The following is a 15,308-nucleotide window of genomic DNA, read 5'->3' as shown; positions in this document are numbered from 1 at the left end:
GCAGGTATAATGTCTAGAGGACAGCTAGTGGGGGTTAATTGATTTCTGAAAAGGAGAAATGAAAATTAATTCCAAGTTTAATAATATGTTGTAGGGGGGCCAAGCAGGGCAGTAGTTGGAACCTTTGGGATGCATGCCTGACAGACTGGACCTTATTAATGAAGAACTGTTGAAATGCATCACATGTGTGCTCAGATACGTCATTAAAACAGCAGTTATAGGGTTAATACCACAATTGTTATGCTAAATAAAACTCTGGGGTGATGGCTATTGCTGGTGATGATGTTAGATTTAGTTCTTTTACTTCATTTGCTGGAAGTGGTCTTGAGTTTCTAAGCAATGCATATTTCTCCAATGAGTTTTTAAACACTGAATTTTAACAAATGGAATTTTTAAACACACAGATTCGTTCACATATGTTTGTTTAATGAAATTCTCATAATGTTGTGGGGAAAAAATCAGTCCACACTTGGTAATAAAGACACAAATGAACCTCCATCGTCAAGCAGTCATTGAAATATTTAACCATGTTTCACATTTTGTCAAGGACTGAATTTGTTTGTATGATCTTCAAAATGATGAATAAATGTCACTCTATGTGAAGTGAATCTATGGAATATTCTATTGGGAGCCAGCGTCCTCTGCAGTGGACATTTGCTTGCGCTCTATTGCTTTTGTCACAGTTACACATTTTGGGGAAAAAACAAAGGTCCACTGCAGAGGACGCTGGCTCTCATGAGGATATGAGTTTCACTTTAGGAATTGAATTACTGACATAAATGACATTTGTCAAAGACATGATAGTAGATTTATTTTGTCTTTTAAACATTATGCATTTTTTATTTTTTATTTAGCATTAAGTTGAAATTACCTTAACCCCCTTTTGGCTTCTATGACTTTTAATTTGATATTTTAAACATTTTCATAATTTTTAATACATTTTTATCACCATTCTATTTAATTAATTACTTTATTTTTTTTTCTCAATTTAATATTCATGACCCTTTGTTGATACAATTCTAAAAATAAATATAAGTCATTAAAATAGTTGTTACATTTTTTTTGCAAATCTAAAGTTTTTCTTTACATTTATTATTTTTTATTTACTCATTTATTAATTTTTTTATAGATTTTTATGACCATTTTATTTCATTAATAGTTTTTTTTTTCGCTATTTAATTTTCATGACCATTTGTTAATACAATTCTAAAAAAAAATAGGTTATCGTTCATTAAAATTGTTGTTCATTTGTTTTTGCAAATCGAAAGTTGTTCTTTAAATGTATTATTTTTAATTTACTAATTTATTTATTTTTTTATACATTTTTATGAGCATTTTCACAGCACTTTGAGATGTGCTTCACAGGTCAAGTCAGTTGCAAATAAAAGCTAAGATGAAATATTGTGAATGTAAAAACAAAGTGTAGTTGAATGTGCTTCTAATGGTCATAGTGAGGTGTGAGTGGGTCCATTTGAGATCCTGAGAGAAAAAGGCGCTGACTCATCATGACCGTGGACATTTTATTGAACGATGCTTAAATGTTGAGGTTCTGCGCCAAGTTCTCCGGCATCAAGCAGTAAGAAACAGGAAGCAATAAAAAGAAGAATGGGCGTCTCAGCTTCTACTCTGAGCAGCGGCCCGGGTCCATCAGGGTTTGGGTCACGGGGTTCTGACCCTGCATGGTGGCCTCGCAGCTCACCGAGCCGGCCGTGCTCCAGCGGTCGGCGGGGAGGCTCAGGGTGCTGGTCCAGCTGTAGCGGCCGTCGCCGGTGGCCTCGTCCGAGCTGTGTGACACCCCCGAGGTGCTGCTGCTGCCCCCCACCTTCCAGCCCAGGGTCCAGGCCTGAGGCGAGCCTCCGCTGGCCACGCACACCGCCGTGGCACTGCCAGTCTGCAGCTGCTCTTTGGAGGGGGGGAAGATGGTCAGCGTGGGGGGCCGCACCTCACCCGCTAGGAGGGGGGAGGGGGAGGAGAGAGAGAATATGTCACACTTTAAAGCTGTCAATCAACATGACAACACCTCCTGCTAGTGCAAAGATGAGTGAGGAGACTCCGACTGCCACATTTATCTTCCAAATAAACTTCAAATAAAACTCTCAGAAAGTTTTGTGTAAATAAATGAGGTGCGTTTAAGTCAAAAATGTCAACATTTTTTCCTGTTTGACATTCTGACATTAAAACTGCATTTGTGTTGAAATTTTGGACTCTTTTTTAATAGTTTATTTGAATTACGCAAGCGAGTATTTTACTGTGATTAATCACGAATAATCCAAATTTAAAAGTCAGAATAATCTTATTTAAATAATAATCATTTTGACAGCACTAATAAAAACATAATTTATTAGCATATTGGATTAGAGCAGGGGTGCCAAACTCATTTTAGATCGGGGGCCACATGGAGAAAAATCTACTCCCAAGTGAGCCGGACTGGTAAAACAAAAAAAAAAACAAAAAATTAAATAAAGACAATTTCAGATTATTTTCTTTGTTTAAAAACAGAACAAGCACATTCTGGAAATGTACAAATCCTAATGTTGTTGCATTTTTTTTACACTTACATGTTGCGGTTAATTGTATTCTATCTTTATTTGTTGTTATTTATACTTTCTGAATAAATTATGTGATAATGTTCATCAGTCAACTCGTTGGTGTTAATTTTCAATCTATCAAGATGAAAAAATAATATCAAAATCAAACTACAAGATTTTGTTTATGTAGTTTGATCATTTTACTCAACTGGTGCACTAACATCTTGTGGTTTATTTTTTTTTTTTACATAAGTAGCATCACTACAAATCTTGCTATTGAGACATTTAGTGGACACATTTAGAACAGCAGTTTCTTTCATTCAAAAATGTCTGCACATTTTTATACTTAGCAAACTCGTCCCTCGGGCCAAATAAAACCTTACATTTGACACCCCTGCATTAGATTCATCATTTTTTGGATTAAAAAGTATTTTAAAAAAAACAACCTCCTTTAATTTTTCAGTATGTGGCACTCGCTCACTTGCAAACACAAATATTCATAAATTATTAATTATTTTATTGTATATTTATTTTAGTTATTTTATTTTATCTTTAAGATTTATTTGAATATTTTTACACTTTTTTTCCTCCTTCCTTTATCTCCCTTCTTTACATAATCCATCTTTCTATTGTTACAAAAGCTATTAGTAGCACACAGAAGGAGAAGGATGAAATAAGCTGGGCTTCTTCCTACTTCTCTTCGCCTGACGTGTTGAAATGTTTGATAATTATGTCAGAAAGAAATCACATGGTGACATGAAATAGACAACAATCACATGATAGTCACCATGACAACCAGACTCTCATGTTGTTAGCTGCTCCTAGATTGACATCACATTCTAATTCCAAATTCCACACAATAAAATCCTGCTTTTGTCACACAGAGTGAAAAACAAGGACACATCTGGTACTCACAGCCGATGACCAGTTTGGTCCCTTCGCCGAAACTCCACCACAGTGATGCAAGGTTGTGAGGCGCTCGTACAAAAACCTCCTTTGGTTTGAGGGAAGTGAAAGTGGAAGATGATGATGACTGGTCCACTGAACAAAGATCACCAAGCAGAACCAGCGTTTTGTTGTGATACAGTACATTTGAAAATGCATGGATAACAATAATATTCTATTGGAATTGAGCACAGTGTGTTCAAAGTCTGACACAGATATGATAGGAAAAGTGAAAAACTGGAGCACATTTTGGGGATTTTCCTGCTCCCCCCAAATCTCTTCATTTTCTTTATTTTCAGGCAACAAAGCTGTCAGAATAATTGTATCTAAGTTATCACAAAACTTTGTGTTGCCATGAGTTCCCGGCCAGAGGACAAAAGCTGTCTTTGATCTTACCAAGCAAAAGGCTTATAAAACTCCACTGTGTAGGATGAGAAGCCACATGAAGGTGTCGGTTTATTTGATCTATTGTAATCCACAGGAAGATCTTGTCTTGACACGAGATCTACAAAGCCGAGAGGAAGCAGGACCTGACGCAAGCTCCAGGCATCTTTTATTTGAACTGTTTTGTGACCAAGGGCGACGGCTGTTTACGACCCCCTCCCCTTAGAAACAGCTGTTGCCATGTAATCAGGGAAAGTCCAAATAAAAGAGGAGGCGTGCAAGCTTTCGTCAGAGCGTGGTGACACTGTGCAAGGGTACAGGTCTACACGTTTCTCCTCATTGAGCTGAATTGAATCCTGTCTCTGTTTAATTTCCTTGCTTCTTTGTCTGTTTAATAGATGTCATCAGTGTTTGAACCTGACAAAAGCTATTGACAGTAAATGTCCATAAATGACAATATTGTGTAAGTTCACTGATTTAAAGAGTTCAATTCAAACTAAAAGATCAATTAAAGGCTTAAATTAAGTTTTTGCACTTCATTTGTTGAATAGAGCATGAACTAAGGAGCTTAATTTGTGTCTTTAATATAAAAGCATTTATTTGACACTGAATTTATGTAACTGAATTTTTTTTAAATGTTAACCTGCTAACGTTTTGCTCATTTTGCAACCGTTTACCCCAGTGTCATATAACTTGGTATATGACACATGCTAAGTCACATATGTCAGAGTCAAGGCCCGCGGGCCATATCCGGCCCGCGAGAAGGTTTTTTACGGCCCTTGGGATGATCTTGATTTATTATTAGAACCGGCCCGCAGACCGCAGATCTTTTACACGCACCAAGCGGATGCCGGTCCAAGGTTCCGAAAGGGGGCGAGCGGCCCGCCGGGACGCGCCTGCCGGCCGAAGGGCTGCAGCCCGGCCGTCAGTCGCGGAGCCCGCCGTGCCATGCGCGCCAAGGGGGCGGGCCGAAACCCGGCCCCGAGGCCCTGAGACTTCTGCTTTGTTTCCCCAAACCGCGCGTCACCGCCGGGCCCGCACCACCGTCGGGCTGCAGCCCGAGCGTCGGTGGCGGAACCCGTCATGTGCCGCGCGCGCCAAGCGGAGCGGGGGAGTCAAGCGGGCCGAAACCCGCAGGCCACCCCCTCACCACGAGGCCCTGAGACTTCTGCGTTTGACCCCTACGCGCGGCCCGTCGGGACGCGCCCGCCGTCAAGCCACGAGGGCCAGCCGTCGGGTCGCGGAGCCCGCCGTGCCACGCGCGCCAAGGGGCGGGCCGAAACCAGCGGGGGGTTTCGGGCACCCAACTCGCCTCCCTCCCACGGAGGGAGGAGGGGGGTTTAATGTGAACATTACTGTGCAATCACATATTTAGAGTTTTTACTCAATTCAAGTTTAAAAGTTAAAGTTTAATATTTGTTTTCACTGCATGTTACTTCTCCTTAAACAAAGTGTTGTTTTTGATTTATAGATTTTTGCACTTTATTTTATTGTATTTCAATTTAATTATATTTTAAAAATATTTCAGTTGAGTGGATGATAGAAAATTGCTATTATTGTTTTTTTCTTTGAAGTAAATTTAGCCCACTTTTGCTAAAATAGAAAATATAGGCTACTGATGGTGCCTTGAATACCGGTTTCTTTCATTTAATGTTCATGTTATGGGGATTTTTATATAAAGGAAATTTGTCTTTTGTGTCTGTTGAAAATTAAAGATTACTGACAGAGCCATAAGAAAATATTGCTTTATTTATCTGATCATATTGGAATATATTTGTTAGGTTTTCAGTAGGTTCAATTAGGTTCACTAGACTATATGCGTCATTTAAAAATTTTTCAATGAACATTCGAACAGTCCGGCCCTCGGCTTGTAGCTAAATTTTTTATTTGGCCCTCCGTCCATTTGACTTTGACACCCCTGTGCTAAGTGTTAGCATGCTAACGTTAGCATTCTTGGCACTGTCACGCCAAATTTCTTCCCCCTACAAAACCCTTCCCCCTCCCCCATTTACTTCCGGGGTCACGTTTCCTCTTACGTCATCCCATAGCTTGTGTTTGTAAAAAAAAAATTTAAATTTTTAATTTTTTTTTATAATATAGCGTTAACAAAACGTCTGTATTAATCGGACAAATTAACTTGAGGATATTCCTGACTGAATGCACATTTGACTCGTGGACATATGCGGAAATGTATAGCAGTGTACAATAAGTTAATTCATTATAAATCAACATTATCAAACTTTATTAAAACTAAATTTATTCGTTAAATTCAGTTTTTTTTAGTTCTCTGTGTAAGTGAACTAAATTAAAATGACATTTATGTGAACTTAAATTTGTTTTGTTTCATTCGTTGTTTTTACATCAGCACTCATGTTTCCCATAAATCGTGTTACTTTGGGAATGCATATGTGAACAAATACTCATTGCACATTTGACTACCGTACAGGACGGAGAATTAAACGATTTTTGATTCGTTTTCCACGGGTCAACACTACTTCAGGGTTAATTTTTCTTTCAGATGGATGGGTTTTAGGTTGATATTGTTGGCAAACACGATTTACTGAGATTCACTCTAACTTCGAGTAAGAACATACCTTTACTGTACGCGGCTGGTCCGTGGTAGCCCAATATTGAGACGTGAGTAGGAGCAGTTTTTAGCAAATAATAAAAATAATTGCCAACATCCCCGATAATAACCCTGACATGACTTTGAATTCTCTACAATTATAAACTTTGCCCTCCGTGTCAAGTCACTTTCCGTAATGAGCCAATTATCAGTTGAGGTATAATTGAAGCTGCCTAATAATAAGTATATGCCCAATTGTTTGTCCATAATGTAAATTGCACTGCACATATGTACCTCAGTGAAGTCAGATGACCCGTGGTCAGACAAACGACAATATTTAGAATAAGAACATAAAAATAAAGAAAAACCTTGGGTATTTCTTCAAGACTTTAAAATGAGGCAAAAAACTGCAATGTAAAATGATTTTTTATTGTTTACAAATTATTTGCAAATGAGAAATGAGAAGGAATAGAGAATTTTTTTATCGTGTTAATCGATTTCTTAAAGACGAAATATCCTTCCAGCGACGGGCAGTCAAAGCCGAAGTGCTATCGATCGCTGTCAATGACGTAAGAGGAAACATGACCCCGGAAGTAAATGGGGGGTGGGGAGGTTTTTGTAGGGGGGAAGAAATGTGGCGTGACAGCACCATCTTGAAAGTTAGCATAGCATAATAAAGTTAGCATGCTCACGTTTCAGGGTAGCTTTTTACCTAATTTGATATGTTTTAACCTAAATATCATGATTTTTGATACTTGGCGCCATCTTGGAAGTATGCTAACCTATTTTATATTAGCATGCCAGTGTTAGCATGCTAACGTTTTTGGCTAGCCTCCTTCGCTAATTTTGAGTGTTTGAACCTACAAATCATTATATTTGATACTCGGTGCCATCTTGGAGGTATGCCAACATCTTTTATATTAGCATGCTAACATTAGTCCGAAGTCCAGACACAGTCTTGGTGCAATGCTATCGGAGGCCCGATATCACTGCATCACTTCTGTATCAGCATTTTTATTGCTGGCAGGCGCCCTCTGGTGGGTGGTTGTCACAGTTGCAGCCGGATCACTGTTAGGACAACAAATACACACTCAGTATGTTAACATGCACTAAAAAGCTCATTCTTGTCTTCATTTGGTTGAAAATAGTTTGTTTTAAAAAAAAACATATGTAAGGTGATATGAAGGTGAAGTTTAGCCCTCATAGGTAAAAAGACCAAGAATCATAGAACACTTTCCATAAAGCAAGTTGGAGGAGTTGTGGTGAAAGTGGAGCGTCAGTGAAGGGGTCTGAGGCAGATGTGCAACACAAACATGGACAGGAAGTGGTCCTGCCCACGCCTCCCTCTCACTTTCACAAAGACAGGTGCGCTCGGAGCTCATTTGCATGAGCGCTCCGCTTGGCCGCACCGCCACGTCTTGATAAATCTGGACTCTTTCCACGCACTGGGCTGGAAAAGTGCATCAAGATGTGGCCTGCACCAGTGCTTCTGCTCGTCCAGTCGGCTCTGCTGATTCAAGGTGAGACAAAGACTCTTTTGAGTCGTCCCTAAAGGGAAAGTGTTGATGTAATCATCGCCGTCTCCTTTCAGGATCTTCCGCCCAGGATTTGTTGACCCAGACGGACAAAATCAAGTATGTCAGTCTTGGTGGGACGGTGACCATCAGCGCCAAAGGGAGTTCAAATATTGATTATGATCTCAGTTGGTACCAAGTGAAACCTGGACAGGTTCCTAAACTTCTGATCTATCAGGCATCAAGTCGCTTTACTGGAACACCATCTCGATTCAGTGGCACACGATCTGGCTCTGACTACACTCTGACTATCAGTGGTGTTCAGGCAGAAGATGTCGCTGATTACTACTCTTTTGCCCGTTTTGGATCTGGAAGGTATACACCAGAGGTGTGGACTCGAGTCACATGACTTGGACTCGAGTCAGACTCGAGTCATGAATTTGATGACTTTAGACTCGACTTGACAAAATGTAAAGAGACTTGCAACTCGACTTAGACTTTAACATCAATGACTTGTGACTTCACTTGGACTTGAGCCTTTTGACTTGACATGACTTGCTACTTTCCCCAAAACGTAAAGCTTAAAAAGTTATTTGGGAGCGCTCCGTAGCTTTCATTTTGTACGTGTCTGTCTGTCTATCAGCGTGTGTGCTGCGTGTCAACGTGTGTGCTCTCAGTACAACAGCCAATCAAATTAGATCTACATTGTTTTCATCACACAGCATTCAGCCAATCAAATTGCAGGACAACCACCGAACAAGAGTTGTCAAACAACGCGCCAGTGAGAAAGATTTATACCAAAGTTGGTTTCGTTCGGGTATAAAAACTACGACTTGGTCAACAAAAAACGAATTGCCGTGTGCAAATTACGCAGTTCGAATATTACAGACGGAGACGCAACAACTTCCAACTTCGTTCGACATTTGAAGTTGCACAAAGAAGGGTAAGTTTTGAATGTAAGATAACGTTTATTGGCTAAGTAACATGACTTTTATTTGCTGTGTAGTTAAATCAGTGAGGCTGTAAACTCACTGCTAACGTTATAACCATAGACATCTTATAAGTAGACGCAGCATCGAGGGCTACTGCCTACTGGCGCAGACGAGACGCGGGGCCGCCATCTTGGAGTGGTGATCCGCTCCACTCAGTGCAATTCATTTGTCAGGAGCAATGAACTGTCAGCGCATTTAATTAATCTTACCTCACTGAATACCACTGATTTCCACGCGCTTTTTTGTCATACGTGTAGCTATGATAAAGGACACATGTTTTATTATTCATAGTTTGCTTAACAGTAATATAATATTCTTATATTCTATAAGTGACCAGACGTCCGAGATCAAAACTGGGAATATAATCCCAGAGAAGGGGGAAAAAAACGGTCAGCTATTTTCAAGTTGAAGAAACAATATGATTACGTTATATATACATGCGTATATCCTACATAAACAATGTATGAATACATTAGATATCTATATATCTTATAGACCGTATATTCTGTCTTGACACTTTGTATTGATATTTTCTATTACATTCTTCCCTTAAATGATCATGTTTACAGTGATTGTTATATATGTATTTTGTATGTATTTCGCTTTGGATAAAAGCGTCTGCCAAATACTTGAACATATATAAACACCTGAAAGTCTTTATATCAGCTAAAACCACCAATCTGTTTCACTGGATTCAGAATAAAACCAAATGCTGTCTTACCCAACAATGTTAGTATTTGAATATTGTTACTTGAAGACTTATTCCTGGTTACAATTATACTGTTAAGAAAGTATTGTCTTATATTTTGCCTAAAATGAGAATGCACCATAATCAGTGGCGGCTGGTGAATTTTGTTTTAGGTGGGGCTGAAAGTTTGTAAACCAAACCCCTGTAGGGGCGTCATCCTCCCCCAGAAGATTTATTTGTGATTTTCACATACAAATATTGAAGATCTTTGCTCCTTCTCAACTCTGTGGTAATGTTATTGTCATAAAATACAACCAATAGTACATTAATGTTAAATCTTACTTGTGAAAAGTAATCCCCCGATTCCTATTTTCAACAGTCCGCTCATTTGAGCAGGAAAACGCTGAACACCATCTTTGTTTTCTACCTGTCAACTGTCAGTTTAGGCTGCTCGCCGGCTCCTCATCACCACTTCAAGATGCAAATTGCTCGCGTCACAGCAACCAATACTGCGTCTACTTATAAGATGTCTATGGTTATAACGTCATTGCAAACACGGCAATATGTTGCGTCCACTGCAGTTTGCTACCTTATTCATACTTTTTATCAAGTGCTTTTTTTAAGCAGGGTTGCATGAGGTACCTAAACATAACGTTACGTTAGTCAATGTATCACACACAGTAACATAACGTTAGACGGCGGTCAGCAGCACCGCATATTTTAGCCACCTACAAAAAGACAAACAGTCAAATAAAGGTCAGTTAAAATGTATACTATATTAAGAATATGTGTACATATTGCATAGGGCCCTGACATCTAAAAAGTACAACTGTGTTCATTGTTATGTTCATGTATTTGTTATGTTTTTCATGTGTACGCACACATAAACACACATACAGTATGAGATGAGATCAATGAGATAAGGTAAGAACAGAATAGAAACTGCTGTGGAACTAGTTACAATGCAATATGCCATGGAAATACAATGTTAACACTTTTGTACAAATAAGGACAGTTGCACTTGTTTTTGCAAATGTGTTTATTCTGTAAAGGAATACGTTAAATGTTTAAAATTGTTTAAACTATTAAAATGACTGGTTAATAGTGCTATTATGAATTGCAATGTCAGTACTATTTTTTTTCTTGCTATTTCAAATGCACTTGTTTTAATAAATAAATACAGCGTTTTAAAAGCATACACAATCTGTGTAAAAATATTAGTCTGCGGTTAAAAGGACTTGAAAGGACTCGAAACTCAAAATGCAGGACTTGTGACTTGACTTGAGACTTTCCAGTCTTGACTTTGGACTTGACTCGGGACTTGCCTGTCTTGACTCGGGACTTGACTCGAGACTTGAGGGCAAAGACTTGAGACTTACTTGTGACTTGCAAAGCAATGACTTGGTCCCACCTCTGGTATACACGGTGATTGAGAGCTGTACAAAAACCTCCTTTGGTTTGAGGGAAGTGAAAGTGGAAGATGATGATGACTGGTCCACTGAACAAAGATCACCAAGCAGAACCAGCGTCAATCTGAACAAGTTGATTGGCTTGTAAGAAAAAGTTGAAATGAGGGAAGAAGAAGTCACACTAACACTCAGGGCCGGCCCATCCCGTAAACACTTTATGCCAAAGTTTTCCAAGCCAAGGACCCCCAAACTGAAATAAAGATGGAGTGAGGACCCCCAACTAACACATCTTGTATAAAATTGGGTTTTATATTAAATTGGTCATTAAAGTAGGTGTAGCTCTTACTCCTAAACTTTACATAAATTAACTCCAGAACACAGAACAAATGGATCAATTAATACATGAAACTGATTATTGGCTAGGATAGGCTCCAGCCCCCCGTGACCCCGAGAGGGACAAGGGGTAGAAAATAGATAAATGGATGATTATTGATAATATGTATCTAAATACATTCACATTTGTGAAAAACACAAATATATATAATTATTTATGAAAAGTAAATATCTAAAAAATAGTTTATTCAGTGAAAAACGTTACGACCATGTCGGCCTTCACGAACCCCTATTTTCATAACTTGGGGGTAAGAATGACTCATCATCCTCCTTTGTCAGAATACCTCCTCAGACTTCGTCTGTCCAGGTGAGATGCATGATTTATGATCTACAATGAACTTCCAGGGAGCAGGGAAGCGAGGAAGCAGCAGACCACTTGATGATGTAAACATAGTCACACACGGTAGTGATTACAGCGCTGCTATGAATGGTTCATCTGCGTTAGCGCTCTTAATAACAATATCACTAATACTTGGTTAATATTCAAGTCACGAAATGTCAATCAAGTTTTGTTGGCGTTTTTTCAATGGTTATTTATTGTTTTTTATTTTCAAAATAGTGGAGCTCCCATTGGCTCCAGTGTGAGCGGACTTTTATTTATGTTTAATTAATCATTAGAAGATTTAATTAATAATTAGAAGACATAAAAAAAAATCAGTCGTCATGTCTTTCATAATGATTGTGAACGATAGGCAAAATAAATAAAAAAGTGCAGTTCCCCTTTAAATAAAGTTCTCTGTGATCTCCAGACCTCTTCTGTTTGTTTGATATATTCAATACTGCCACAAGTGGTGGAAAAGTGTATTAGAACTGAGTACCGACACGGCCCATAAGGACCACAGCTGAGAAAGAGATACTTTTGGCGGACCTCTACGAAGTGCTCGCGACCTAACAATGGGTTAACAAACACTGTTCTAAAACATACTGGGGGCCAATGGAGAGAAAAAAGGAGATCTGGGGTGATATGAGCACGTTTTGCAGCATTGGGGAGGAGGGACAGATACGGCTGAAGATGTGCGAGGACAAGTTTTTCCATGACCTCGGACAGAAAAGAGAGATGTGATTCTAAGCAATTAATATTTCTCCATTGAGTTTTTAAACACTGAATTTTAGCAAATTGAATTTTTCAACACACAGATTTTCTCACACATTTTTTAAAATTAAATTTTCATCATAATTGGGGGAAAAAAATCAGTCCACACTTGGGAATAAAGACACAAATGAACCTCCATAGTCAAGCAGTCATTGAAATATTTATGTCAGGCTTGTCCCTGACAGTTTGACTATGTCTTAGTTTTTCCTCTGCGTTTGTCTTTGTTTCCTGTCAGCACTCTTATTTTGGTTATTTCCTGATTGTCTCCCTGAGTGCTTTTTCCCCTCAGCTGTGGCTGATTGGCACCGGGCCGAACCTGGTGTCAATCAGCCAGCTACTATTTAAACCTGCTTTGTCCTCCACTCGGTGTTGGAGTATTGTCGTGTCGTTGTTTGCTGTCGTTGCTAGCTGTGTGCGTTAAACTATTCCCTGGATCCTGACTCCTGTTCCTGCTTCCTGGTTTCTGGTTTGTGTTTTCCTTTTCTTATTTTTGAACATTCAATCAATCAATGTTTATTTATATAGCCCTAAATCAAAAGTGTCTCAAAGGGCTGTACAAGCCACAACGACATCCTAGGTACAGAGCCCACATACGGGCAAGGAAAAACTCACCCCAGTGGGACGTCGGTGAATGACTATGAGAAACCTTGGAGAGGACCGCATATGTGGGTAACCCCCCCCCCTCTAGGGGAGACCGAAAGCAATGGATGTCGAGTGGGTCTGACATAACATTGTGAAAGTCCAGTCCACAGTGGATCCAACACATTATAACCATGTTTTCTTGTACCAAGCCTGCCGCCATCTCTGCATCTTGGGGTTCGTCAACAACACACCTTGACAGAATACTCCAACCAAATTCGAACCTCACAGAGATGTCCATGGCAGAGAGGCTTAACAAAGCTTTGGAATTAATGGCTAAATTAAAGAAAAGTTTGGCCTCATTCCAACCCCTCTCCCACCCACCCCTGTCGTCTGTGGGCCTATCTGGTGACGTCTGGGATCCGTCCCCTGAGGGGGGGGGGGGCTATGAGTAGCTGTGCAGCTGGGGAGGCACAGCTACTTCCCAACCCAGTGGGGCTGCTACAGACACCACCATGCACTCCGGTGGGCCAGCAGACGCCGCCACCATGCAGTCCGGTGGGCCAGCAGACGCCGCCACCATGCAGTCCGGTGGGCCAGCAGACGCCGCCACCATGCAGTCCGGTGGGCCAGCAGACGCCGCCACCATGCAGTCCGGTGGGCCAGCAGACGCCGCCACCATGCAGTCCGGTGGGCCAGCAGACGCTGCCATCATCTCCGGTGGGTCTGAAACAGACGCAAGTAGAGCTGCACATCATCAGCATGAAAGTGGAAGTGAACTTTGTGTTTGGAGATGATAAAACCTAACGAGAGCATGTAAAGTGAAAATAGAATAGGCCCAAGATTCTTTTGTCACAGTTACACATTTTGGGGGGGAAACAAACGTCCACTGCAGAGGACGCTGGCTCTCATGAGGATATGAAACAGACGCCGCCATCATCTCCGGTGGGTCTGAAACAGACGCCGCCATCATCTCCGGTGGGTCTGAAACAGACGCCGCCATCATCTCCGGTGGGCCAGCAGAGGGTGCCACCATCCTCTCCGGTGGGCCAGCAGAGGGTGCCACCATCGTCTCCGGTGGGCCAGCAGAGGGCGCCACCAACCTCTTGTCGGCCACAGATGTGGTCGTTTCATGGGCGACCGCCTCGCCAATTGCAGCGGCGTTCAACTCGCCGTCGCCAACTGACTCTTACCCGCTGGTTGCGGGGACACTTGGCCTGGCGGCCCACCTCCTTGTCCTCCCTCCACCCTCCCATGACTTTAAACTGTTTTGTTTTTTTTGGGGTGGGTTTTCTAGAACGTCTGGTATCCGTTATGGGAAGGGGGGCTACTGTCAGGCTTGTCCCTGACAGTTTGACTATGTCTTAGTTTTTCCTCTGCGTTTATCTTTGTTTCCTGTCAGCACTCTTATTTTGGTTATTTCCTGATTGTCTCCCTGAGTGCTTTTTCCCCTCAACTGTGGCTGATTGGCACCGGGCCGAACCTGGTGTCAATCAGCCAGCTACTATTTAAACCTGCTTTGTCCTCCACTCGGTGTTGGAGTATTGTTGTGTCGTTGTTTGCTGTCGTTGCTAGCTGTGTGCGTTAAGCTATTCCCTGGATCCTGACTCCTGTTCCTGCTTCCTGGTTTCTGGTTCGTGTTTTCCTTTTCTTATTTTTGAACATTAAAACCATGTTTTCTTGTACCAAGCCTGCCGCCATCTCTGCATCTTGGGGTTCGTCAACAACACACCTTGACAATTTAACCATGTTTCACATTTTGTCAAGGACTGAATTTGTTTGTATGATCTTCAAAATGATGAATAAATGTCACTCTATGTGAAGTGAATCTATGGAATATTCTATTGGGAGCCAGCGTCCTCTGCAGTGGACATTTGCTTCCGCTCTATTTCTTTTGTCACAGTTACACGTTTTGGGGAAAACAAACGTCCACTGCAGAGGACGCTGGCTCTCATGAGGATATGAGTTTCACTTTAGGAATTGAATTACTGACATAAATGACATTTGTCAAAGAAATTATAGTAGATTTTTTTTGTCTTTTAAACATTATGTATTTTTCTTTCATTTTTAGCATTCAGTTGAAATTACTTTAACCCCCTTTTGGCTTCTTTGACTTTTAATTTGATGTTTTAAACATTTTCAAACATTTTTATACATTTTTATCACCATTTTATTTAATGAATTGTTTTTTTGTTTTTTTTCTCTATTTCATGACCA

The 15,308-nt window shown here is 40.5% G+C and overlaps 2 gene segments (V, D, J or C); one reads left to right on the top strand and one right to left on the bottom strand.

Annotated features, from left to right (window-relative positions):
• Positions 1-1,621: 1,621 nt before the first annotated feature.
• Positions 1,622-7,811, bottom strand: LOC133644839 (Ig kappa-b4 chain C region-like). The segment is given in 3 exon segments: positions 1,622-1,950; positions 3,444-3,569; positions 7,775-7,811. Coding segments are annotated over 3 exon segments (492 nt in total).
• An 80-nt stretch (positions 7,812-7,891) lies between these two features.
• LOC133644834 (Ig kappa chain V region 3381-like) lies at positions 7,892-12,482 on the top strand. The segment is given in 3 exon segments: positions 7,892-7,943; positions 8,015-8,312; positions 12,401-12,482. Coding segments are annotated over 3 exon segments (432 nt in total).
• Positions 12,483-15,308: the final 2,826 nt, after the last annotated feature.

The sequence above is a fragment of the Entelurus aequoreus genome, linkage group LG03, assembly GCF_033978785.1.
Source record: "Entelurus aequoreus isolate RoL-2023_Sb linkage group LG03, RoL_Eaeq_v1.1, whole genome shotgun sequence".
In the NCBI taxonomy this organism is placed as follows: Eukaryota; Metazoa; Chordata; class Actinopteri; order Syngnathiformes; family Syngnathidae; genus Entelurus; species Entelurus aequoreus.
The sequence above is the reverse complement of the archived record's forward strand: the minus strand, read 5'-3'. Positions and strand labels throughout refer to the sequence as shown.